The sequence below is a fragment of the Sorex araneus genome, chromosome 9 (assembly GCF_027595985.1).
Source record: "Sorex araneus isolate mSorAra2 chromosome 9, mSorAra2.pri, whole genome shotgun sequence".
Classification (NCBI taxonomy): Eukaryota; Metazoa; Chordata; class Mammalia; order Eulipotyphla; family Soricidae; genus Sorex; species Sorex araneus.
The window spans coordinates 45003490-45028580 of NC_073310.1; the positions used below are offsets into that span (position 1 = coordinate 45003490).

General features: G+C 51.2%; 1 protein-coding gene across 1 annotated transcript in view; it reads left to right on the forward strand.

The window, feature by feature from the left end:
- CAPN8 (calpain 8) overlaps window positions 1-25091 on the forward strand; it is a 63458-nt gene that overhangs the window by 25648 nt on the left and 12719 nt on the right. The window contains exons 3-13 of the mRNA XM_004605511.2: window positions 110-228; window positions 629-762; window positions 2207-2375; window positions 3729-3812; window positions 5767-5852; window positions 9778-9852; window positions 11570-11730; window positions 13859-14034; window positions 17306-17317; window positions 19563-19774; window positions 20329-20365. Coding sequence (XP_004605568.1) covers window positions 110-228; window positions 629-762; window positions 2207-2375; window positions 3729-3812; window positions 5767-5852; window positions 9778-9852; window positions 11570-11730; window positions 13859-14034; window positions 17306-17317; window positions 19563-19774; window positions 20329-20365 — 1265 coding nt within the window. The remainder of the gene's footprint in view (window positions 1-109; window positions 229-628; window positions 763-2206; window positions 2376-3728; window positions 3813-5766; window positions 5853-9777; window positions 9853-11569; window positions 11731-13858; window positions 14035-17305; window positions 17318-19562; window positions 19775-20328; window positions 20366-25091) is intronic.

Here is a 25091-nt window from a genome sequence, read left to right on the forward strand (position 1 = left end):
ACAGAGAGAATTTGTGTGTGTAAGAGACAGGCAGACAGACAGGGGAGCTGAGGGTGACAGGCACTGGGCCTCCAGGCTGCCTCACCACATGGGTCACCTGGACTCGCAGGTGACTGCTGGCTGCTGGCAGCCATTGCCTCCCTCACCTTGAACGAAGCTCTACTTCACCGGGTGGTGCCCAGGGACCAGACCTTCCAGAAGGACTATGCCGGCATCTTTCATTTCCAGGTACTGTGCCTCGATTCAGCCCATGCTGCTGATAAACTGCTCACGGGCCTCCCCCTAGATCTGGGATACCTGCCCTCCTAGGGTGGGGTCCAACCTTGGCATACATGATGCGGGCCAGATGCATGCAGGATAACCACGGCCGGCATGCCTGGTGTTCTGTGCTCGAGTCTGTTCCTGCAGCCAGAGGAGGATGCTGGATGGATGTGGCCATCTGCAAGCTCAGCCCTGGGCTGCCCAGGTCCTGCTCTGGCTGTTCCCCCTGTGCATGGAGCAGCAGCTCAGAACCGACAAGGAGCATGTGGTCCGAGACTTAACCATGGGCCGGCACGGGTGTCCTCTGGTGCTGAGGGGGGACGGGTTCATGCCCTCACCAGCAGCTGTCGTGTCCTTCCACCCTCAGTTCTGGCAGTACGGAGAGTGGGTGGAAGTGGTCATCGATGACCGGCTGCCCACCAAGAACGGGAAGCTGCTCTTCCTCCACTCCGAAGCCAGCAATGAGTTCTGGAGCGCCCTGCTGGAGAAAGCCTATGCTAAGTGAGTGGGTCTGTGGGAACTTGAAGACTACACACGCTCCCTGGGGGTCTCACTTGTCCTTGCCAGACTCCCAGCATGCCATGCTCAAGTAGCACTGTAGCACTGTCGTCCCGTCCCGTTGTTCATCGATTTGCTCAAGTGGGCACCAGTAACATCTCCATTGTGAGAGTTGTTGTTACTGTTTTTGGCATATCGAATATGCCATAGGTAGCTTGCCAGGCTCTGCCGTGTGGGTGGGATGCTCTCCGTAGCTTGCTGGGCTCTCCGAGAGGGATGGAGGAATTGAACCCAGGTCGGCCGCATGCAAGGCAAACGCCCTACCTACTGTGCCATGCTCAAGTATCCCTTAGAAATCCAGAGACATGGGGATTTAGTTCAGACCTTAAAAGCTCAGCTCTGCTGGGCCTGGAGCAACCTTACAGCTCGTAGAATGTTTGCCTTGCACGCGGTCAACCCTAGGTTGATTCCTGGTACCTCGTATGGTCCTTGGAGCCCCACCAAGAGTGATCCTTGAGCACGTAACTGAAGTAAGCCCTGAGCACCACTCGGTGTTCTCCAAACAATAACAAAATGAATAAGTAAAAGCTCAGCTCTGCCCCATGTGAATCTGTGGATTTCGGAAGCCCCTCAGCCTCTCTGCGCTTTAGCTGGCTCCTCTTTTAACCCCCACAGTCAGTGCTCAGGTCAGTGTGAGGCTGTTTAGGTGAAGTGCCAGGGCCTTCTTCAGGGCCTTGAACCTGGCAAGGGTGTGCTCTGCCACTGGAGCCCCCAGCCCCCAGTCAGAGGGAAATGTTCCCCCAGATGAAGATGGACACAAGTGTCCTTAGATATCAAACTTAAGGATCTTGTCTTCCTTTTCCAGGAGTCAGTCTCCTTGCTGGCACATCTTTTTTCCTTTTTATTTTTTGGTGGGTGGGGGTGGGGGCAGGGGAGCTTTTAATTAGCTTCATTGACTGGAACTCTCGGATTCTTCTCAGTCCTGTTTCCAAAACAGGCCCCAAGGGGTGAGGCTTTGAGACAAACTCCTTCAACCTTACACATGCTCTCAACCCCAAGGAATCCTGGGGCCGGGGCAGTTCTGGTAAGAGACACACCCATTGGTGCTTAGGGCTTAGTCCTGGCTCTGTGCTCAGGGACACTGCTGGTGGAACCCCAGGAATCATATAAAGCGGTAGGACTAAAACTGGGGTTGTCTGCATGTAGGGCAAGTGCCTTAACTCCTGCGCTCTCTCAACAGCCCTGGGAAGGTTGCTTTTTAGTCAGTGCCTGGGCAGTGGTGGTCTGAGATGTAACCCAGAGTGCTGAGCTCATAAGATTCTGGGCCATGGTGAAGTTGTCAGAGGTTTTTCCTCTTCTCTTTCCAGATACACTCCTGCTCCCAACGCCGTGGTCGCCTGGGGTGGCCCGCGGCCATGCAGGTGACACTCTCCTTCTCTGCCAACAGGCTCAATGGCTCCTACGAGGCTCTCTCTGGAGGATCCACTGTGGAGGGGTTTGAGGATTTCACTGGTGGCATCTCGGAGTTCTTTGACCTGAAGAAGCCGCCAGCCAATCTGTACCCGATCATCCGGAAGGCCCTGCGCACGGGGTCTCTGGTGGCCTGCTCTATTGATGTGAGCAAGGACGGTTTCTTTGCCCCTCTCCCCACCTGTGGTAGGGAAGGGATTGGATGGGGCGAGGGGTCTGGGCAGGTTTGGGGGACAGAGCAAGGTGCCAGGCAAGTCCAGTGACATAGTCCCTGTCACACAGGACTAGTTAAGCCCTGGTTAGTGGGTTAAAACTGGGGAGTCCTACCAAAGGAGCCTCAGTTTCTGGAGATACCCTTTAGTAACATAGAAATTGTTCTGAGAACATGGCCTTAGTGCCTGAATCTTCTGTTCTATCATTGCCTCTCCACTTTTTACTTAGTAATCTTGGATTTTTTAATTTTTATTATTTAAAAACAATTCTGGGGGCTGGAGTGATAGCATAGCAGGTAGGGCGTTTGCCTTGCACGCGGCCGACCCGGGTTCAAATCCTAGCATCCCATATGGTCCCCTGAGCACCGCCGGGGGTGATTCCTGAGTGCAGAGCCAGGAGTAACCCCTGTGCATTGCCAGGTGTGACCCAAAAACCAAAAAATAAAAAAATAAAAACAATTCTGGGTCACACCCAGCAGTTCTCAGGCCTCTCCCCTAGCCCTTTGCTCAGGGAGCACCCTTGACAGTGTTCAGGGGGATCATATGTGATGCTGAAATTAAGCCAGGGTCAACCACGTGTAATGCAAACACTTTACCCCCTATACTATTTGCAGGCCCAAACTTGAGACTCTAGAAAACAAAATATAATGATTAACAATGCTTGATAGTCTTTGAGATCCCTGAAAAAAGGGTGTGAAATGGTGGGGATATCCTGGCCCAGGGATCATGGCCTTCAGAAGGCATGAGCTGACCACATGGCTGGGATACCAGTACAAGGAAACCACAGGTCCTGAGTCTGTTACCACCTGACCCTCTTCTGGCTCTTCCTTCCTCTCTTGCTCTTGCCTGGGCACATTTAGACATGTGAACAAACAGAAAGAACATGCCCCCTTTCTGCTGTCTCTGATACCTCCTGCAGGATAAATGCGTTTTGGGAGAAGTCACTGGTGGGTGTGGTGGGGAGAGCTTTTGAAAGAGGAAGGGTGATGGGGAGCCTACTCAGGGAGAACATTCTAGATTGAAGACATGTTCAAAACAATGTTCTGGAGAATATTTTGCTTTTCATGTAGTGTGGGGTCATCCTGGAGCCACACAACACCTTCTCTGGCATGACTGGGTTGAAAGCAGATGGTCCGAAGTTATTGCACCCACACCCCCAGTCCCACACTCAGGCCCTCGTGGCTGTGTACTGTGTGTCCTCTGGCAATGCTGTCACTGGACCAGCCAGGCGGGGGACCCAGCCAGGCGGGGACCCGCCACCCTGAGTGCATGCCTTTCCCACTGCAGGTCTCCAGTGCAGCCGAAACCGAAGCCATCACCAGCCAGAAACTAGTGAAGAGCCATGCTTACTCTGTCACTGGCATCGAAGAGGTAAAAGGTGGAAGAGGAAAGGGAAAGGTCCTGGGACGGGATATGACCAGGCATCCAGCATATTCCCCAGAGAAAAAGTTGGGGATCATCCACAGCTTTCCTACTCTGCTGAGGAGCGTCTCCCCTGCTCAGAACCCCTCACCTTTCACAGGCAGCTGCTTCTTGCTCATTCCTAGGCCCTTCAGACCTTCCCAGGTACCCTCTCAAGTGACAGTTTCCTGAGTAGAGCAAAGTGCAGCCCCTTCACCCTCTTCAGACATGGCTGAGGAGAAAAAGAGAGCTGCAAGGAAATGTTTAGAAATGGTCATATATAACTATATTCTATAATATATGACTATATTCTACATGTTTTCCAAAAAGGAGGCTGGAATATGGAAAGTGGCAGAAGCCCTTAAGATGCCCCTACGGGAAAAAAACGGCAGAAACTCTTGTCCTTTCAAGTTGTTGGTGTAGGAAAGGAAAGGGAAGGAAGGCAGGTATCCCTCTCTTCCCAACCCAAGGAGAAAGCACAGACTTCACTTTTCATTAGTTTTTGGTCACTATAGCCTGCCTCCTTCCAGAAAATATTAGAGAAAAAGCATACACAAAATGCAACTAGCAATCAAGGTAAAATGTGTGCGACAACCTAGATTAAAACTGTGCTACCATTAAGACATTGATTTTGCTATGGAGTTCCCAATGGCCAAGGCTCTTGTTATTTGTTAAAAAAAAAATCCCAGCCTGTTCATTCCATGCATTTGTGCTTTGCGACTCTGCTCTTTTACTAAGTCAATTTGCAAATCACAACAGCGGAGCTTGTGGAGCACACGTATGGCAGCACTTCGGCAGAAGGGTCTGACAGAAGGTACAGAGGAGAGTCAGACAATGAAGACCAGGCAATTCCCCACACAGGTGCCCCTAAGTGCAAATGCAAATACTGTGTCCAATAGATATCAGGGCAAGATGGTGTGTGGCTTAACAAGCATGGGCCAGTCTCTGTGGTGTGAGATGATATCTCATTGTTGTTTTGATTTGCATCTCCTTGAAGACTAGCCATGTGGAGCATTTTTTCATGGAGCAGAGGGGAGGAGGCAGATGGAATAGAGAAGGGATCACTAAGAAAATGATGGCTGGAGGAACCAGTTGGGATGGGAGATGTGTGCTGAAAGTAGATAATGGACCAAACTTGATGACCTCTCGGTGTCTGTGTTGCAAGCCATAATGCCCAAAAGGAGAGAGAGAGTATGGGGAATATTGTCTGCCTTAGAGGCAGGGGGAGGGTGGGAAAGGGGAGTATATAGGGAATATTGGTGGTGGGGGATGTGCACTGGTGGAGGGATGGGTGTTTGATCATTGTGTGATTGTAACCCAAACATGAAAGCTTGTAACTAACTCACAGTGATTCAATAAAATAAACACACACACACACACACACACACACACACACACACAAGTATGGGCTTTGGGGACAGACTGGCTGGGTCCCCGTTCTCCTACTGCCACTTACCAGCTAGGTAATCTTGGATCACTTAACTTCTCTTGAGTTTCAGAATTTTTGTACTATAAAATAAAGATAATAGCATCACACAGCTCCCAAGAGGTTGGGACATAATGCATTTTGAAATGCGTAACAACTCAGAGTATGTGTCCATTAATGCTAGCTGCTGTGCTATTTGTATCTGTCTTGACAGTGCTTAATGTCACTGGGTGTTAGATATCAAGAACAGAGTCAGTCTTTATCAATTCTTGAATATGACACCAAGTTCAAAAAGACATAAGCTTATCAATGTGACAGAGCCCCCAGTGATTCGATGCAACTGGGAAAAACAGTTGACAAAGACCTGAAAGCATTTGGAGAAAAATGAAAAGACAGTTATGCAGGGACATTGGAAAAATCAAAGGCAAACTGTCAGGCATGAGCGTGAGCACCAGAGCGCAGCAATTCAACTGCTTTTGTTGTGCATATTCCACGCAGGTGGATTTCCGTGGCCGCTCAGAGAAGCTGATCAGACTCAGGAATCCGTGGGGTGAAGTGGAATGGACAGGAGCCTGGAGTGACAAGTAGGTTTTTTCTTTCCCTCTGTCCCCCCCCCCCCGCCTGCCCCCACTCCAGTCCTCACCTCCCTCTGCAGAAAAGCATCCCGCTCATTGCCGTCGTGATTGCACTTTCTGTCCACCAACTGCACAGACTATTCAGAAAAGAGGAGTGCAGAGTTCAAAGAGCAAAAGGAAAACCCACGTTGCTGGGGTCTTTGATCCTGGGACTCTCCCTGGTCTTTGAAAGTTTGGTAGTGCTGCTCAGTTTTGCTCAGTGCTGAAGGGTCAACCTCGCCACACCTCTGTGATCCAAAGGTGGAATCGATCACTGGGCAATCAGATTCTTTCCACTCTGCAAATGTGGGACCCTATGATAAAGGTCACAGCCCTCAGTCCCGAGAGAAAATCGTGCTTAGAAAGTGCCAGGTCATCTGAGAGCAGGCTGCCATGCAGTGGCAGTGATGCTGCTCGTTACAGTCAGGGATCGATATTTGCAACAAAGTCCTAAAGGACTATTGGGTGGGCCCCTCCCAGCACAGAAAGCCTGGGGGAGATGGTGCCTGACACAGGGGCTTCCCCTGACAGCTGCGGATCGTTGCAATTTTCTCTGTGCTGCTGAGGGGTGGGGAGGAAGGGATACCAGGATCTTCACCCTTTTAGCACCACCATTATGTCACTAAGGAAGCGCCACCAGAAATGGCCATTCTCCATAACTGCCAACACACCTACGTACCAGGAGCTAAATACCAAATGCCATGTGCTTGATGAGACATGGAAGCTTGATGGGAGCTTCTAATGGGAGTTTCCTATGTTCAACCATAGGAAAGCTGCTCTTAACTGCAAGCCTTTACGTTTGTCTTCTGTCCCAAGGGTTATGGGTTGTAACCTTGTAGAGATTTTAATGCCAGGCTTAGGATTTAGCAAATATCCACAACTTAATTCTGTCCACTGACTGAAAGGCACACACACACACACACACTATACTCTGGCTATTTTATTATTATTATTTATTTTATTTTATTTGCTTTTTGGGTCACACCCAGCAATGCACAGGGGTTACTCCTGGCTTTTTACTCAGGAATTACTCCTGGCAGTGCTTGAGGGACCATATGGGATGCCGGGGATCGAACCCAGGTCGGCCGCGTGCAAGGCAAATGCCCTACCCGCTGTGCTATTGCTCCGGCCCCTGGCTATTTTATTTTATAGTGATTTATGTCATTGTCACTGTCACTGTCATCCCGTTACTCATCGATTTGTTCGAGCAGGCACCAGTAATGTCTCTCATTGTGAGACTTATTGTTACTGTTTTTGGCATATCGAATACACCACGGGTAGCTTGCCAGGCTCTGCTGTGCGGGCGCGATACTCTCGGTAGCTTGCCAGGCTCTCAGAGAGGGGTGGAGGAATCGAACATGGCTCGGCTGCATGAAAGGCGAACGCCCTACCGCTGTGCTATCGATCCAGCGTTTTATATATATATTTTTTATTGAGATAAGTTTTATTTACAAGACTGTGTCTGGTTTAGGGGTACAATTTCATGAAGTGCATTACACACCACACTCACCACCAAGGCACTGATAGTCCTCCACCCTGGCCCATTAGAGCCCTCAATCCTCCTCAGAAGCCTCCATTCTGCAGACTCCAAGTCCTTTCTGCTTTGTTTTATTTTGTTTTGTTTTTCCTTTTCCTTGCTTTGCTACTCTTGAGTTGTCTTCTGAGTGAGATCATCCAGTATATTTGTCTTTCTCCTTCTGACTTACTCCAGAGTGGGGTTTGATTGTTTGTTTCCTTGGTTTTTGGGCTACGCCTGACAGTGCTTAGGGTTTACTCCTGGCCCTGTTCAGGGGTCTTTCCTGATGAGGCTCAGGGGACCTTGTGGTGCTGGAAATCGAAGCAGGGTTGACTGCAGGCAGCAAGAGCTTCAACCACTCTGCTACCTTTCCACTCCTGATTAGTCCAGAATTTTAATCAAATTTCTGTCACATAATTAACACTTTTTTGTGAAATTAATTTTGTTAAGCAATCTGTATTTTCTTTTAGAACATGTATTCATTTTTATTTGGACTCCCTGGTTTGCATAGGTGTTGATACCAGAATTCTTTTTTTCTTTTTGGGTCACACCTGGCGATGCTCAGGGGTTACTCCTGGCTCTGCACTCAGGAATTACTCCTGGCGCTGCTCGGGGGACCATGTGGGATGCTGGGAATCAAACCCGGGTCGGCCATATGCAAGGCAAAGGCTCTATCCGCTGTGCTATCACTCCAGCCCCAACAACAGAGCATACAACAGTCAGTGTTCCACCCCCAGTGTCAGTGTTCCTACGAATGACCCAAGGTTCCTTCCATCTCCCTACCCAGCCTCCTTAGCAAACTCATTTATTGTTGTTGTTTTTGAGCCATACCTGACAGTGCTCAAGGATGCTTCTGGCTCTGTCCTCAGGAATCAATCCTGGCAATGCTTAGGAGATCATATGCGATGCCAGGGATGAAATCAGGGTTGGCTGTGTGCAATGCAAGCACCTATTTGGCTCCCCTATTCACACTAGTGTTGGCTCTTATGGTTTTGATGTTGCGGTTTTACATAGTCACCTCACCTCGAAATCACCAGAATGTCCATATCCTTGACCTTATGTGTTGGCTGTCCCATCTCCTCGTTACCCACCACACCCTTCCTTGGGTTTCTCGGTCGGTTGGTCTGGCCATGTTAATCCACAGCTGTTAACACAACCACAAAGGGCTCATTTTACTTTCTGTTCCCTGCTGCCACCCTGTCTCTATAGTCAGGAGCAGGTCCAAGGATGGGACACAGTGGTCAGAGAGGCCACTTTTATATATTGTTTGCCCAGGCTGGAGGGTGCTCAGTGCACAGTCTGAAGCTCAGCCTAATTATTGGGGGTGGGGAAACTATTTTCTGCCATAGGGCTATTGGGATATGTACAACATGACTCACAGGCCATATCTCACAAGAAGATGGACCACGACAGCCACCAAGGAAACATCTGTGTCTGTCTTATCACATCCTGGGGCCAGACCATGTGGTTTCTTGGACCTTTTGTAGGCTGCAGGCTGGTCACTCGCCTCTGAGAGTGGGGAGATTTGGGTCCCAATGGGAATTCACCAACCCATGCCTTAACCTTTGTTAAGCCCATTTTGAGGTGTATCACTGGCTCTGACCAAATTCATAAAGTCGTGTTTCAGGGGATTGGAGAGGTTGTGGGAGTGCTCCTGTCTGGTCCCTAGGGGGTAGGGTTGGTCAGCTGCATGGGCATCAGCGTCTCTGTAGGCAAAGGGAAGCCTTTAGGCTTTGCTGAAAGCATTCAGGGAAGAGGGAGAAGGGATGGTAGAGAAAGGGGGGGAGTTGGGGGAGAGAGAGGAGAGAGAGGGAAAGTAAGAGAGAGGGAAGAGAGAGAGAAGAAAGAGGAGAGAAAGGAGGGGGGAGAGAGGGAGAGGAGAGATGCTGCTGCTCTTATTTAGATATTAGGTACATGGTTTAGGAAAGTCTCACTTTGTAAAGGCCAGGTAGGTGGAGATGGCATTTGGACCAGGTAGCTGGGTGTTGGTGTGAAAAGGCCACCAGCAGACCTTCGTGGGTGACAGGGCAGTGGAAGGAGGGCGGGGCCCGGCTGTCATTGTGCAGGTGCAGGAGAGGAACTGTGTCCCTGTGCTTGGAGAGGGTCAGACCTATTGATGTCTTTGCCCCAGCCTGAATGATGAGCCCAGATGGGAGTTTGCGCAGTGACACTGTGAGCCCGTCCCCTCCCCCACCCTGCCAATCTGTGCCTGTCCCTGCCCCATTCTGTCTGCTGCCCTCCTGCCCGTGCCCAGGGTGCCCAGGAGCGTCGGCTGCACAGAGGGTGCATCTTCCCGCTGACCGGCCTTCAAGGAATGATCCCTTCTTCTGCTGCTACTGCTTCTTAAAACATTCATTCATTCCTTCCCGTGCCCCATAGTGCCCCCGAGTGGAATTCCATAGATCCCCGGCGGAGGGAAGAGCTGGACAAGAAAGCAGAGGATGGAGAGTTTTGGTGAGAGCTGCGCACGGCTGCCCCGGACTCGCTCATTCCTGGGTCTGACACGGGTGCTCGCTCTGCCTCCTCCGAATTCAGTGTGGTGCTTGGCTGGGGCTGGGGCGTGTGGTTTCTGTGCGTGTGTGTATGTGTGTGAGTGTGTATGAGTGTGTGAAAGCACACATGTGTATGAGTGAGGCTATGAGTGTGTTTGAAGGTGTGGTAGTGCATGTGACAGTGTGAGTGTGAGTATGTGTGAGTATGAGTGTGTGTACATATAAGTGTGTGAGTGTATGAGTATATGAGCGAATAAAAGTGTGTGAATGTGTATGTAAGTGTGAGTATATGAGTATGTTTGAGTGTGTGGAAGTGTTTGTGACTATGTGTGTATGTGTGAGTATATGAGTAAGAGTGTGTGAGTGAGTGTGTATGAGTGTATGAGTGTCACTGTCACTGTCATCCCATTGCTCATCAATTTGTTCAAGCGGGCACCAGTAACGTCTCTCATTGAGAGACTTCTTGTTACTGTTTTTGGCATATCCAATACGCACGAGTAGCTTGCCACAGTGGTTGGGGTTGGGTGTTCGCCTTTCACACGGCTGACCCGAGTTCGATTCCTCTGCCCCTCTCAGAGAGCCTGGCAAGCTACCGAGAGTACCGAGCCCGCGCGGCAAGCTACCCATATGAGTATATGAGTGTATAAAAGTATGTGAAAGTGTAGGTGAGTGTGTATATGTGAGTGTGAGTATATGAGTGTGTTTGAGTGTGTGGAAATGTTTGTGACTGTGTGTGAGTACATGAATGAGAGTGTGTGAGTGAGGGTGTGTGGGCACACATATGTGTGTGAGTGTATGAGTGTGAAAAAGTGTGTTGTTATGTGTGTAAAAGTGTGAGTGTGCCAGTGCCAGTGTGTGTATATGTGAGTGATGTGTGCCTGAGTGTAGTTTAACCGCTGTGCCTGCGTGTTTAAGACTCCAGAACCCTCGTCCCTGGACCCTGAGCCTGGCACTCAGCACGTCGCTCTGCTCAGTGAAGGGAGGCCCCGGCTTCTGTTCTGTTGAGTCTCTGACAACGGAGATGGAGCAGGCAGGGCCGGGCTGGGGTTGCCTCCTGGGTGTCCTCCAGGACAGGGCTCAGCGACTTTGCTGGCTCTGTGCAGAGGCGCAGAGCTGATGAGAGCAGGGGGTCTGGGCGCGGCCCCTGTGAGTGAGCACGGCTTGCCTTGCTCCTGTTTCTGGCGTGCCGGCCGCTCCTCTCGGAAGGCCAAGGTCTCCTATACCCCTCTCCCTGTCTCCCTCCCTCCCCCCTTCCCTCCCTCCCTCCCTCCCTCCCTCCCTCCCTCCCTCCCTCCCTCCCTCCCTCCCTCCCTCCCTCCCTCCCTCTCCCCCCTCTCCTTCTCTCCCTCCTTCCCTTCCTCCCTTCCTCCCTTCCTTTCTCCCTCCCTCCCTCCCTCCCTCCCTCCCTCCCTCCCTCCCTCCCTCCCTCCCTCCCTCCCTCCCTCCCTCTCTCCCTCCCTCCCTCCCTCCCTCTCCCTGTCTCTCTCTCTCTCCCTCCCTCTCTCTCTCCCCCCTATTTTGGCCACACCTTGCAGTGCTTGAAGCCACTCCCCTGTCAGTGCTCAGAGGCTGCTCCTGGGGGCATCATGCAATGCTGGGGATGAAACCTGGGCCTCCCTCCGTGCCATGTCCCCAGCCCAGCCTCTTGCCTGACAGCCCTGGCTCCGTCCGCCCCACAGGATGGCTTTCTCGGATTTCCTGAGGCAGTTCTCTCGCCTGGAGATCTGTAACCTGTCTCCCGACTCTCTGAGCAGCGAAGAGGTGCACAAGTGGAACCTGGTGCTGTTTAATGGCCGCTGGACTCGGGGCTCCACCGCGGGGGGCTGCCAGAACCACCCAGGTGAGGCCCGCGGCCGCTGGCTGTCGGCTTCTGGCGCGCTTCCCAGCAGGGTGTTCTCACACGCGCCGCTTCAGACATCCTCGGGCAGTCCCGTGCATGCTGTGGGCCTGGCTCTTGCCAAGGCCCTGCCTGTCCCCGGGCTTGGAGGCTCCGGGGGGCTGCTCTCAGCAGCCTCGTGTCCAAGCAGAAGGGCGTCCTCCTTGGTACTAACCCAGCTGGCACCGTGCTGAGCTCACCTGGTTGCTCTCGGGACTGCTGCACCCCCTCCCAACCGTGCGGGCCCCCTCTGCCTGCGTGCCGGCACACGGGGTGCATCCAGCGGGGCAGAGCTGTGCTGCTAGTCTGTCCGGGTCCCAGGTGGAGGGGCCGGGCAATGAGGGCCAGGGTGGCCTCTCCCTGTTCCCCCAGGTTCGTGGAGCTTCACACCCTCCCCTCACCCCTGCCCCCCTGCTCTGGGGATGCTCTGCTGCTCGCCACCACCCGGGCTCCTTCAAGGCGGGGAGCCTTCCCCGACTCACACGCGCTCACTCATGTCTACACACGCAGGCTCATCCTAGGTCCCGAGTCCAGCAGCACCCGGGATGACCCCTCTGCAAACGCACAGCCCTGCAGCTCTCGGGAGACACCAGGACTGCAGCAGCTGCCCCCGCCCCACCTTGCCCCTCCCCAGGCGGGTACAGACAGAGCGTGTGCTCCCAGAGGAGGCGATGCAGAGCGCAGACTTAGACTCAAGGGCACAGTGCCCTCGGGGCTCCTGGGGGGCCGTTTGAGCCCTGTGTGCCTGGGCTTGCCACCTCCCCACCCACCTTCTCCCCTACATATCTACACCAGAGCCAGGGTCGTACTGAACCCTCACTCGGGTGCCCACAGGGAGGAGGGGTTCTAACTCAGTCTCTTCTCTCCTCCTGTGACTCCCCCTCTTTGGCCCCTGGAGTCCGGGTTCCAGCCGCGGAGATGCCCTGGGCTCAGTTTACAGGCAGCAGGAGCCTGGACCGGTCCTTTGCTCCACGCTGAACCTTAGCATCCCTCATGCCCAGCCCGGAGCCATGAAACCCACCTTTGGATGCGCTTTGTGAAAACCGTGTAGTGCTAGACAAATGGGATGGATTATTTTTATGGCCCATTCTCTTCCTCCCATTCTGTTAAGGAGTAAACAAAAAAAAATGTAGGGATTGCTGAAATGTCGCATTTGGGACAAATTAAAATATGCTCGCCATTAGCAGGCTCTTAGAAAATGAGTAGGAAATTTGCATGGATCATTTTGGGAGCTCAGAACTGTAGGGGGTGCCTGAGGTATCTGCAGGCACCGAATCACTCTCCCATCTGTGCTGCCACTAGCTGTCGGGAAGAGATGGATTGCTCTTGGCCTTTGGTAATGAGGTACGCAGAGATTACAAGAAGTTCCCGTCCCCCCTGGAATCTGCAGTTACTTGGCTTTGAAACCCACATACTTGTGCCCTAAATAAAAATACATACATGTACATCTATCTGGAAGTGGAGATTCTGGGACGGTGGATTTGAGTAAGCAATCTGATAGGTAAGCAGCAACTCCGGGCCCCTGTGACTGTCTTGTGATCTCATCACACCGGGTCCTTACTCAGAGCATGGTGCAACGTCTCTGTCCCGGCTTCTTTGGGTCTCCTTCTTTGGGATGCGTAATTACTGAGAATGTGGAGGCCTTTCAACGGCAAAGTTGAATTCCTCCTGCTCCGCTGAAAACTGTATTCTTCAAGAGCAAGTGTCTGCTCACTGGCTGCCCTGCAGAAGCTGTCGAGTAAGGCTTGCCCGGAAGACTACGGGCTCCTTCCCAGTGTAGCTCTGGGCCCAGGGAACCTGGAGTATTCCCAGCCAGGCATGTCTGGGCTCCCGGCTGAGCAAACAGATGAATGCAAAGTTTCCCTGTTTGGGATGTGTCTGCTGGTGAGGGGTGGAGGGAAGAGGGAGATGGGAAGAAGAACCAGTTACCTTTAAAAGAAAGAGAAACTTCCAGGCCTGCATTCCAGGCCCAGTGGCTAGAGCTCACGGTCTATCAACAGGCATAATCAGGCGCTTCTCTTTCTTTTTCTCGCCTCATCATCCTGTATGTGTGTCCGGGGCTACTGCCATCTCCCGGGGGACTGACTTCCAGCCACATACTGGACCAACCCCCAGTTCAAAATCTGCTTGGACGAGGTGGATGACGGCCAGGAGGAGAGTGCCAGCGAGCCCCTCTGCACCGTGCTGCTGGGTTTGATGCAGAAGAACCGCCGGCGGCAGAAGAGGCTGGGAGAGGGCATGCTCAGCATCGGTTACGCCATCTACAAGGTACCCCAAGCCCGCTCACCCTTGACTCCACGCCTGATGGTGGACGTGGGTACTTGGTGGGGGGGGGCTGGTGATTAGAAGGCATGTTTCCCACTGCTTGACTAGTCCTTCGCAGGTCACCTCCTTGCTCCCTGAAATGCTCCCCCCTCACTGATGCTGTGATTCCCTGCTTAGAGATTCGTGCCTCTGCCTGGAACCTCTGCTGCTAATACTGAGGATCATTCCTCAAACTTTGCCGGGGCTGGAGCGATGGTACAGCAAGTACGGCATTTGCCTTGTATGCAAATCCCAGCCAGTCTGAGTGTGACCCCTGGCACCTGGTATGGTCACTGTGCAGTAGCCCTGCACCGCCGGAGGAAGCTGCCACGCCCAAACCAAACCCAAACCCTTGGCCTGTCATTGAAGGCTGAGGGCAAATGTGTCTCTTAGGTTTTTCCTAAGTATAGGCCTTAGGGGCCAAGAACATGAAGTGGGGTGAGGGGCACAAGTCACTTGAAGGAATTCAAGGAATAATGAGACATCAGGGAGCAGTGGAGAAGGAACTTGGATGTGGAAGCTAAAGACACGGCCATTTCCGGTTCTGGGGGTTCTGGGTGGAGGAGCAGTGCCAGCCTGGAGCTGTTGTGCGTGGGTTGAGCCACCAGTCTACACTGGCAACTAGCCCCGTGGATCCCACAGCCTCAGAGTTATATAAAAGCAAGAGAAGCATAGAAAAGCGTGTGGAGCCTAGCTAGCAACAAATTGGAAATCACTTTTTCATACAGGCAAAGACTCCTTATAGCAAACTCCAGAGGGATTTATGGTGGTTGTTTTTATACAATTTTGTTAAAAATGAATTTCTTGGGAAAAATACAATTCTAATTACGAAGACCAAGAGCTGGCTGGAGGCCCGACATCGCAGTATAAATTACTGTGTGTAAAAGCAGCAATGTAACAAGAAGCCAGCAAAGGAGCATTGTCAAGCTCGCACGACCTCCAGCACTTTCCCTCTCCTGTTTTGGAACTTAGGGCTTTAGAGTTTTGGTTCTGTGTGTTTGGCTTTGGAAGAGTGGCGGTTGGAAAATAATTGCTGCATGGGCCAGTGAGACAGTACAGGAGGTAAGGCACTTACCTCGCACGTGGCTGACTGGGGTTTGATCCCTGGCACCACGTGGTCCCCTGTGCACCAGGAGTAATCCCTGAGCTCAGAGCCAGGAGTTAGCCCTGAACAGCACCAGGTGCGGCCCCCAAACCAAAACAAAGATGAAAATTTTAAAATGCAAAAAATAATTGCTGCTTGATGGCTAAGAGAAAAGAATTTCAAATGAATGTTAAATAATAAATTCTTACTTCAGTTTGGGCTGGAGCAATAGGTAGGGCGTTTGCCTTGCATGCAGCTGACCCATGTTCGATTCCTCCGCCCCTCTCTGAGAGCCCAGCAAGCTACCGAGAGTAAGTTGCCTGCACAGCAGAGCCTGGCAAACTACCCGTGGCATATCGATATGCCAAAACCAGTAACAAGTCTCACAATGGAGACGTTACTAGTGCCCACTTGAGCAAATCGATGAGCAACATGATGACAGTGACAGTACTTCAGTTTGGCCTTCCACCCCACCTAGGAGGCAAAAATCACCAAAAGGACTCTTTTTCGGGGAGACCCTGCCAAGGCTCCTCCCTTCCGAGACTGCTCCTCACTCAGCATATCTCAGGGAGCAGCTGCTACATGCAGGCACCAAGACATGGAGGCACGGAGACACTGAGGACTCGAACACGGTCTGGTCTCTGCCCTCAAGGTGCTCTGGTCCACTGGGGTGGGGGACCAGCTACCCCAACAAGCTACAGGCCAAGTTCAGTCTGTTCTTATGGGGGCCAGCATGAGGGCTGAGGGCTCCTCAGGGGAATGGCTTTGTGGGCAAGGAGATATATTAGGACTTTGAAAGATGAGCTGAATTTCAAAGGTGGAGAAGAAATAATATTTTAGACAGAGGGGAACCATAACTTCTTGTGTGTGTGTGTGTGTGTGTGTGTTACTAGGAATTGAACCCAGGGCCTCTCATGCAAGGCACATACTCACGCATTAGCCACAGCCACAGTTCCTATGTGCATCTCATGATGGTTTGGAGAGCGGGATGGACAGGGGGTGACCATGGGGTGGGTTCTGTGGAGCCCTGACACCCAGTTCTTCTTCCCCAGGCTTACTGTGTATGAACCAGATCAGCAAAGCATTCCTTCAAAGGGATGTGAGCTGACACAATGGAAATAGCTTGGTTGGCATGGCATTTGCTTTTATAAATAATATATCAAGCATGTCAGTTTTCAGACATCAAATTACAGCTGATTATAGAATAACCCCGTGTATGTGATCCCAGAAGCTTCTTTTGTATGGCCAGAGGCATAGAGTTTGGAGCAAGGCATCTGTGAACACAAGCACTCTTAAACCGAGATTGTGGGGGCAAGGTGTGTGTGTGTGTGTGTGTGTGTGTGTGTGTGTGTGTGCATAGGGGTTGTAGTCAGAGAAAGTAAGGATTGTAGGAGGCTCTGGGGCTATATGAGTGTGTGTAAATGTTTTAGGGAGGTGTAAATATTGTGGGGAATATAAGGGTTGTACAAAGGTGTGAGGGTTATAGAGAAGTGTAAGTATTGCAGGAGGGGGTGTGAGGGTTGTGGGGGTAAAAGGATTGTAGGAGGCAGTGTAAGAATTGTAAAAGGATGTAAGGGTTGTATGAGGGGTATAAGTATTACAGGGGCTGTGAGAGTTGTATGAGGGAGTGTGAGGGTATAAGGATTGTAGAAGGGGGTGTAAGTATTATAGGGCTGTGAGGGTTGTAGGAAGGGGTTGAGGGGTGTTGGGGGGGTGAAAGTTTTTTGGGGTATAAGAGTTGTAGGGGTTGTGAGGGTTATAGGTGTGTATGTGTTACAGAGGTATATATAGGTGTTGTGGGGGAGTGAAGGTTGTAGGGTAGGTGTGAGGGTTGAGGTATTGAAGGGGTGTAAGGATTGTAGATGGAGGTGTAAGGGTTGGTGGGGGGTGAGTACTCTAGGATGACTGAAGGTTATAAAACCATAAAATAAACTAAAAAAGAAAATCCCTCTGACTCCTGGCTCCCTTGTTGAATTTCTAGAGCTCAGGAGTCTACAAATGACCTTGAAATCCACTCATGGTATTCTGGTAGCAGAAATTCTGACTAGTCTCTCTTGAGAATGAGCTTCCTCCAGGGGGCTCAGGGTGGGGAGGGAAGCAAGGGGAAGCCTGGGCAGTGGGGGTTGATTCACCTTCTCTCCTGTCCTGCAGGTTCCCAGAGAGGTACGTGCAGGGGCAGGACGTCTCCTTGGTAAGGAAGCTTGGCTGCTGTCCCCAGGGACAGACTGCAGCCCGCAACTCAGTGACCCACACACTACCTGCTGCCTGCGGCCAGTGAGCTGGGCACCCTGGGACTTGGGCAAGACAAGCCTGCACCCCACCTGCTCCTGTGGAAGGGCACCATGGTGACCTTTGCTCTGGCGTGGCAGATGATCTAATTCAAACAAGATAATGAACACACACCTCCGAGTTAGCTAGCCAATGCCTTGATCTCTGATAAGAGAGAGAAGCTGCCTGCATTATCTCTTTAGCCCCTGGCTCTCCTGGCGCCTCCTGGTGAATCAACAGTGAACTAGAGACTGATCACAGCTGTAAAGGCTTCCTGTCCCAAGGTGCCCCCAGCGTTTCACTGGGTGAAGGAGGAGCTCTGGGCAGCCCTCTTGCTGGGTTGGGAAAAGCCAGGCTTTCTGTGAGCGCATCCTTGATGCCAGTTGGCACAGTCAGCTGCTCCCCAAATACTAACGCGGGGTGAGCTTCTCCTTGTCTCCTGACACCCTGGAGATACTCGGGACCTTTCAAAAGGTTTCAAGGGCTGAGCGGTGGCTTTAGATATCTAAAGGCTAGACAGGCTGCTTTGCATGTGGGATCAAGCTCCGCCTTTGATCCAGGGTGTGGGTCCCCAACACTGTGTGGTCCCTCAACACTTCTAGGCCCCAACAAGATAAAAACCAAACCAAGCCAAACTTCAGCCCCCGTATTGAACCCAGACCCATTTTGTCAGGATCCCTGGGTGGTTGCAGTTGTGAGTGAGACTTAGAATCTCTGCTCTGTCCAGCTGGAGTCAAACACACGCATATACGGCGTATTCGCCTGGTTTAGCCTCTTTCTCTCGCAATCTCACACTGGACCAGCAATTCGGCATGTGCCCCTGAGTCTCAGGCTGCAGACGACTGGTCTACCCTGCCCGCTGGCTCACAAATGCTTGTGATTGAGTATGGAGGTAACAGACCAGGGAGTAGTGATGATTTAGAGCCAGCATCTCTTCCCCATGAGAAAGCAATGGACTATAAATCTGAGTCAGCCTGGTCGATGAAACACTTCATGTCAAGGGAGGGTCTCAGACACACAGTCACACAGTGCAACTCCCCCAATATCACCTCTTGGTGCCGTCAATGTGGGGGGTCCTTGTCCTGAGGGTGAGAGGGAAGAAGCTGCTTTGGAACCCTTGGTTCTCGAACCATTGCCTCTGAATCCCCTGGGGCTGGTGCGGGAGGGGGTGGGGGAGGGCGCTTGATAGAACCGGACTTTCTGCTTCTGCAGGTCTGGAGCGGGGCCTGAGAATGTGCATCTGAAGTTCATGTTGATCCTGGGCCCACACTTTGTGACCTCCCTCCCACCTCCCACGCAGGGCACCTGCTCACCCTCCATTCTGTCATTCCTGGCTGAGACCTGCCAAGTGCAAACAGGAGATCTGGGAACACGTGGCCGCTTGTGTCCTGAGCACAGAGGGGACCATACCCTTGCCTCCGTCTCCCCGCTCCCACTCTGGCCTCCCAAATCAGACTCCTCGAGTCTGCCCACCCTCGTGTCCTTGTGAGAGCTCAGTTTACCTTTTCTGGGCCCTAGCTGAGTTCAAGTTTGCTTCACTTCATGCCCCAAGGCTATTTTACAGCACATTTCCTTCCCTTGTCATCATCAGGGATGACAAAGTGACCGTGGCCTCAGTGGCAATAGCCCTGCCAACTCCTGTCTAGAGTGTGAACATATTCAGGGGCAACCCAACACGCAGCAGAGGCCCTGGCACCCCCACTTCCTGGGGGCTGGCTGGGGGATCCCTGCGAGGGCTGGCTAGGGCCCTGGGAGCAGGGGTCTTGCTCTCTGACATGCCCTTACCTTGCTGCTTAGCAACCTAGGAGGCAGGAAGTGTCTGGGGATCAGGCACTGTGTGCCCTGGGGTGGACATGATGTCTCAGCCCCGCAGCTTCTCTGTACCTGCCCTTGACAGAAGCATCATGTCTAAGACAGACTTTAGACCCAGAGTGCTGGGGGTGGGGCAAGGAGGGCCACGCCCCCTTTCCCTCTGCTGTCAGAGGTCTCATGCACCACAGCCCTCTCTTCCTCCATCAGATGGGTAGCCAAGGCCCCAAGGGAGGCAGGAAGGACCCCAACCCTGTCTGGCTGCCAAGTTTCCTCCCTTCTGGCCCCTTGCCGAGGGTTCAGGAGAAACTGACTCTGTTGCTTTGTGCAGCTGGAGAATCACACGGATGTGCACCTGGGCCGCGACTTCTTCCAGCGCCACCGACCCTCTGCTCGCTCCAGCACCTACGTCAACCTGCGGGAGGTGTCAGACCGCGTCCGGCTGCCCCCCGGGGAGTACTTGGTGGTGCCGTCCACCTTCGAGCCCTTTAAGGATGGGGACTTCTGCCTGCGGGTATTCTCGGAGAAGAAGGCGGAGGCCCTGTGCGTGGATGGCCCTGGGTGGTGTGGGAGGGGCTTCGAGCTGGACGGGGCAAGGCCAGGTGCGGCTGTGGGCGGGGCCGCATCACCTGCAGTGCCACCTGGTCCAACTGCAGTGCTTCCTGGGATGTAATCTTGACTCCTCACCTGTGTGGAGGTCCCAAGCGCTTGTCAGTGGCATTGTTGATAGAATTCTGGGATATTTAAAAAAATTGTTTTAGATTTCATTTTAATTTTAATTTTTTTGCTTTTTGAGTTACACCCAGTGATGCTCAGGGGTTACGCCTGGCAGTGCTTGGGGAATCATATAGGATGTCGGGGATTGAATCTGGGTTGGCTGCATGCAAGGCAAACACCCTACCCGCTGTACTATGGCTCTAGCCCCCCTGGGACTTTTTTTGATTGCTTTGTTTTATATTTTGATTTTGGGGTCCACACCTGGAGGTGCTAAGAGTTTCCTCCTGGCACTGTGCTCAGGGGTCACTCCTCCCGGAGCTCTGGGGACCAGGGGAGCACTATTTCCTTCTTCCTTGTTGATTCCTTCCTTTGTGTTTTAGGGAAATCGGGGACGTGGTAGCAGGAAACCCACACGAGGTATGTAATCGCTACCTATGTCAAATTTTCACTTTGGGGTGTCTTGTTGATGCAGAGTTCTTTGTTTGAGGATGGTGCTTTTCATCCAGAGGATCACAGTGCTTTTTGGGTCTTCACTTTTCATCACAACTATATTGCGGTCAGTATTGGGATCTCAGACTTTGTATATTTCTAATCCTGGGGAATGTCTTAGTGCACTCCCTGCCCCTACTTTCCCATCAGCAGAACCCTCCAAACAGGATAGAGAAGACAATGGATGAAAGAGATCCAGTATTGGATGCTTAGATTTTGAGTTTTGTAGACGATAAATGATAGGGCACATGGAAACAACAAAAAATGAAGTAAAGTTCATTCCAGAAATGGATGTAACTCTGCATGTGTGTGCACACACATGCGTATGTATGCATGTGTGCAATGTTTATGTGTGTGTGTATGTGTCATGTTTGGGAGCTGGGATAAGCCCTTAATCTTGAAGACTCCACAGAGAAGCTTATATGAGAATAGCCTTGAGGAAATGAGCACCCAGGGTTTCACCTACCTCACTCCTTCACCTGTCTCCATGTCTACAATGGGCAGATGACACACGTGTGGGGCAAGAAAGATGAGTGTTCCTATTTCATGGGGGCAATGTCGTGGGGTCACACTGTGCCTATAGCCAGAGTCTACCAGCTCAGCTTCATAGGGGCAGACCTATTTGCCACACTCCATTCTGTCTGCTCAGATAAGTGATGTCTCTACACACAGAACACCCCACAAATGCCGAGTTTCCATCCTTGACCCAATGGGGGGTGGTGGTGGATATGTTCTATTCTTTGCATCCCTATAAAATTTGTGAATTCACATTTATAGAGATGCAGGAGAAGCTGCCAAATACATATTCCTTTACCCCTCTGGGGCTGGGGGATTCAAGGGGGAGTCGTTCTGTGAGTTTATTAGATAGAAATAGGAGCCTTTGGGGCTGGAGCAGTCGTCCAGTGGGTAGGATGTCTGCCTTGCATGCACACCGATCCCCAGCACCCTGAGCCCTACGCAGAGCGATCCTTGAACCCAGGCAGGAGTAAGCAAGGTGTGGCCCCCAAACAAAACTAAACAAGAGCAACAAAAAGCAAAAGAAATGTGTGCCGCAGTATCAGTTCCTTCACATTCCAGCTAGGGGGAGTCATTAGGTCAATGGTTAACAGCGCCCCCTGCCAGCAGTCAAGTGCACTACAGGCCCTGGCACAACAGGTCGTCTTTGCTTGCGGCTCCTGGGGATGGGAGCTGGACAGATAGTGCAGGCCCTAAGGACCTTTCAGAGTGGTCTCACCTGCTGTCACCCCCGATTTGCAAGGAAGGCCAGTATGAAGGGCAGGGACCCGAGCCTCAGTTAAGATAGTGAGAAGTATATTATCAGCAGTTGTGGGAGTTCCCTCCACCCCCACCCCTTGGGGTTTCCCAAAGCACCAAAAGAACAGAATGTCTCTTCCAGTCATGGGCCACGCTGTGTCCCTTGAGATGCCCACTCTCTCAGTGCACAAGTGCTGTGCAACTGGAGGCCTAGAGTCTTTGATGCATTAGGGACCCCCAGACCTAGGGTCTTGCTTCTCTCCCGGGTCCCTGGAGCATGGCTCTAGAGCCAGGAATTCAGGGTCCTGGGGGCTTTCAAGGACATATTGGACACTTTCCTTGTGCATCCTACACAAATGTGCACACGGGCACTCATGCATGTGCACATGCACACATAGACATAATGTCTTCAGAAGACTTGTCACTTTGAAGGAGAGAGGAATCCCTTTCAAGAATTCCTGTTTTCTGAGAAGTAGATGAAACCGGGGCCGGAGCGATAGCACAGCAGGTAGGGCGTTTGCTTTGCACGCGGCCGACCTGGGTTCAATTCCCAGCATCCCATATAGTCCCCTGAGCACTGCCAGGAGTGACTCCTGAGTGCAAAGCCAGGAGTAACCCCTGAGCATCGCCAGGTATGACCCAAAAAGCAAAAAAAAAAAAAAAGTAGATGAAACCAAGTTAAGTCAAAGACAAAACCAAACCTGTTTGTAGAACTGAGGTTTCCAGAGTTGGGGGAAGAAAGGATGGAGGGGTCCAGTGAACAGTGATGCAGAGGTACTGTACTCTGACTCTAGTGGATGTGCTGTGATGCCATATATTTGAAGAGGTGAGTCTGTACCCCTAGAAGCATTGTGCTGTGTTGTAGCCATACAGATACATTTATGGGTTGGAAATTAATAATACCTCGATTAAAAAATCAGTAACTGCTATTTTCCTCCTCCAGAAGTATCTAAGAGATGGACAGTCAGATGTTTGAGGGGCCTGACAGCTTGTTTAGAATGGGAGAGGTGGAAGACAGTGGGTGAACCATCTCCTGGAACTCAGTTGGCTGGCTCTGAGCAGGTTGTAAAGATGTCACCTCACCATGCAGGAGGATTCAGTAAAATTCTCATGGCTTTTGTTGCCTCACCTTTTACAAAACACTTCAAGCTCTCCTTTCAGGACCACCACGTCATTTTGTTGAGAATAAAAATGATTTCTTTCCCCGCACCCGCCTCCCCCTGAAGTGGCACCCGGCAGTGCTCAGGGGACCGTGCGGTGCTGGGAATTGAACCCAGGCCTTCCATATGCTAAAAGAAACCATCTGCTCTGGCCATTTGTACCAACCATCTTTCCAGCCTCAGTAGCTATTTATTTTTATTTACTTTAAAAAATTTTAAGCACCGTGATTTATAACACTATTACTGGCAGGGGTTCATGGGTGAAACATTCCAGCATCACACTCTCCACCAGAGCATCTACGTCCCTCCACCACCATTGTCAGTCCCCCAACCTCCTCCTAATTTTAGCAGACCTCCCTCCCCCAACTGTGGAAATGCAGTTCTGTAGACCAGTTCTCGGGTTCTGTTTCCAAAGGCTCTGTCACCACCATCTTAAACACAGATACAGAACTCTTCCCAGCTCCTGACAGGTGCCCAGTAGTTTTTTTGAATGAATGAGCAACGCCTGTAGTATAAGTTTTGTGTCACCATTTAAAAACATCTTCCTTCTCTGCATTCAAAACTTGCCCTGTCCAAGGAGATCCAGCCACAGAGAGCCCATTGCTTAGCAGTATGTAACCATATTCACCTACTATTTTCCAGTTTCTTTTCCCCCACTTGTGCATTTTCATGCTTTTTTTTTGCCAGTCTGGCTCTGTGCTCAGTGATCACTCCTGGTGGGTCTCAGGGGATCAAATGAGATGAGACTGCATGCAAGACAAGTGCCCTGACCACTATACCAGCTCTCCAGCCCTAAAAGTTTTTATACTGTTTTCCCAGGCAGGTCAGGTTTTTATTCCACATCCAGAATTTATGAACTTGCCATTAGATTTTTGGAGCACAGCAGGTCCTTGAATAACATTGTTTCCTCCAACATGGCTTTATGATAGTGTTGATGAGAAAAATCAATCCCAGCCAAGTGGAATGAAACGGTGTTACGCGAGGACCTGGCTTTCATTGTTTGCTGCCTTTCATATCATCGCAACTTGAAGTTGCACCATCTAAGACCCTAAGTGGGGACTTATTATATTTACCACATTGCAGGATCAACACTCTCTGTGCTTTTCTTTTTTTCTACAAAATATCTTTTATATTAGTGTGATATGTGTTTTTAATTTTTTTCTAAAGAATGTAGATATATTTGTGGGATATAAAAAAACATAATATGAGACTAATAGCCAAGGACAGAAGAAACAGAACCAGGTGGACTGTTCATGGCTGGGAGCTTGCCACAAGTGTGTGTGTGGGTGGGCAGAGGGCATTAGGATAGGAAAGGGACAACTACAACAATAATAGTTGGAAATGATCACTCTGAACAAGAACTGAGTGCTAAAGGAGGTAAAGGGATATACATGATAACTTTTCAATACCTGTATTGCAAAGCATAATGCCCAAAAGTAAAGAGAGAGAGATCGAGAAAGAGAAAGAGAGAGAGAAGTGCCTGCACTAGAGGTAGGTGGGGTGGGTATGGGTGGGTGGAAGGCTGCAAGGGAACTGGAAACACTGTGGTGGGAAATGTTCACTGGTGGAGGGATGGTTGTTGGAACACTGCACGACCGAAACCCAACCATTGAACAACTTTGTAACTGTGTATCTCACCGTGATTCAATTAAAAATAGGAATTCAGATGTATTTTGCCTGTCATATATAGAGACAGTGTGGCAGGCACTAATGTCCCCATGATAGAGGGGAAAGTACTCAGGAGACACTGTGTGTCCCCGCCATTGTCACTCCAGTTTCAGTGGTGGAATGGTGGATCGTGAAAGCGACTTCAGAATCATGAGTATTTAATAAAATCATCCATGTAATGTAACTGACAGGTAGCAAGTACTCCCCGAGGTTAAATATTACCATAGTCACGGTTCCTCATATTGCTCCAGTATCATCAGCCCCTCTCAGGTTTTCAGTACTTTGAGGATAGTGGCATGACAGTTGTGGAAGTAATGGAGCTGCCTTTCTGGAAATGTGAGACGGCCACAGACTTGGGGCTTTTTCCCATTCCTCCTGATGGGGACGGCTGGGGAGGTCACTGCGTTTGGGATCGAGTCCCATGTGATACTAGAAAGTCTGAGAGAGAGACTGGCAGAGTATTCATATCATTTGCTCAGGCTCGCCTCTGATTCTCCAAATGACCCCATGCAGCAGGCCAAGTTCACTCAATCCTAGATTTAAGGAAGCCACTGTCCAGAGCCCAGAGCTGG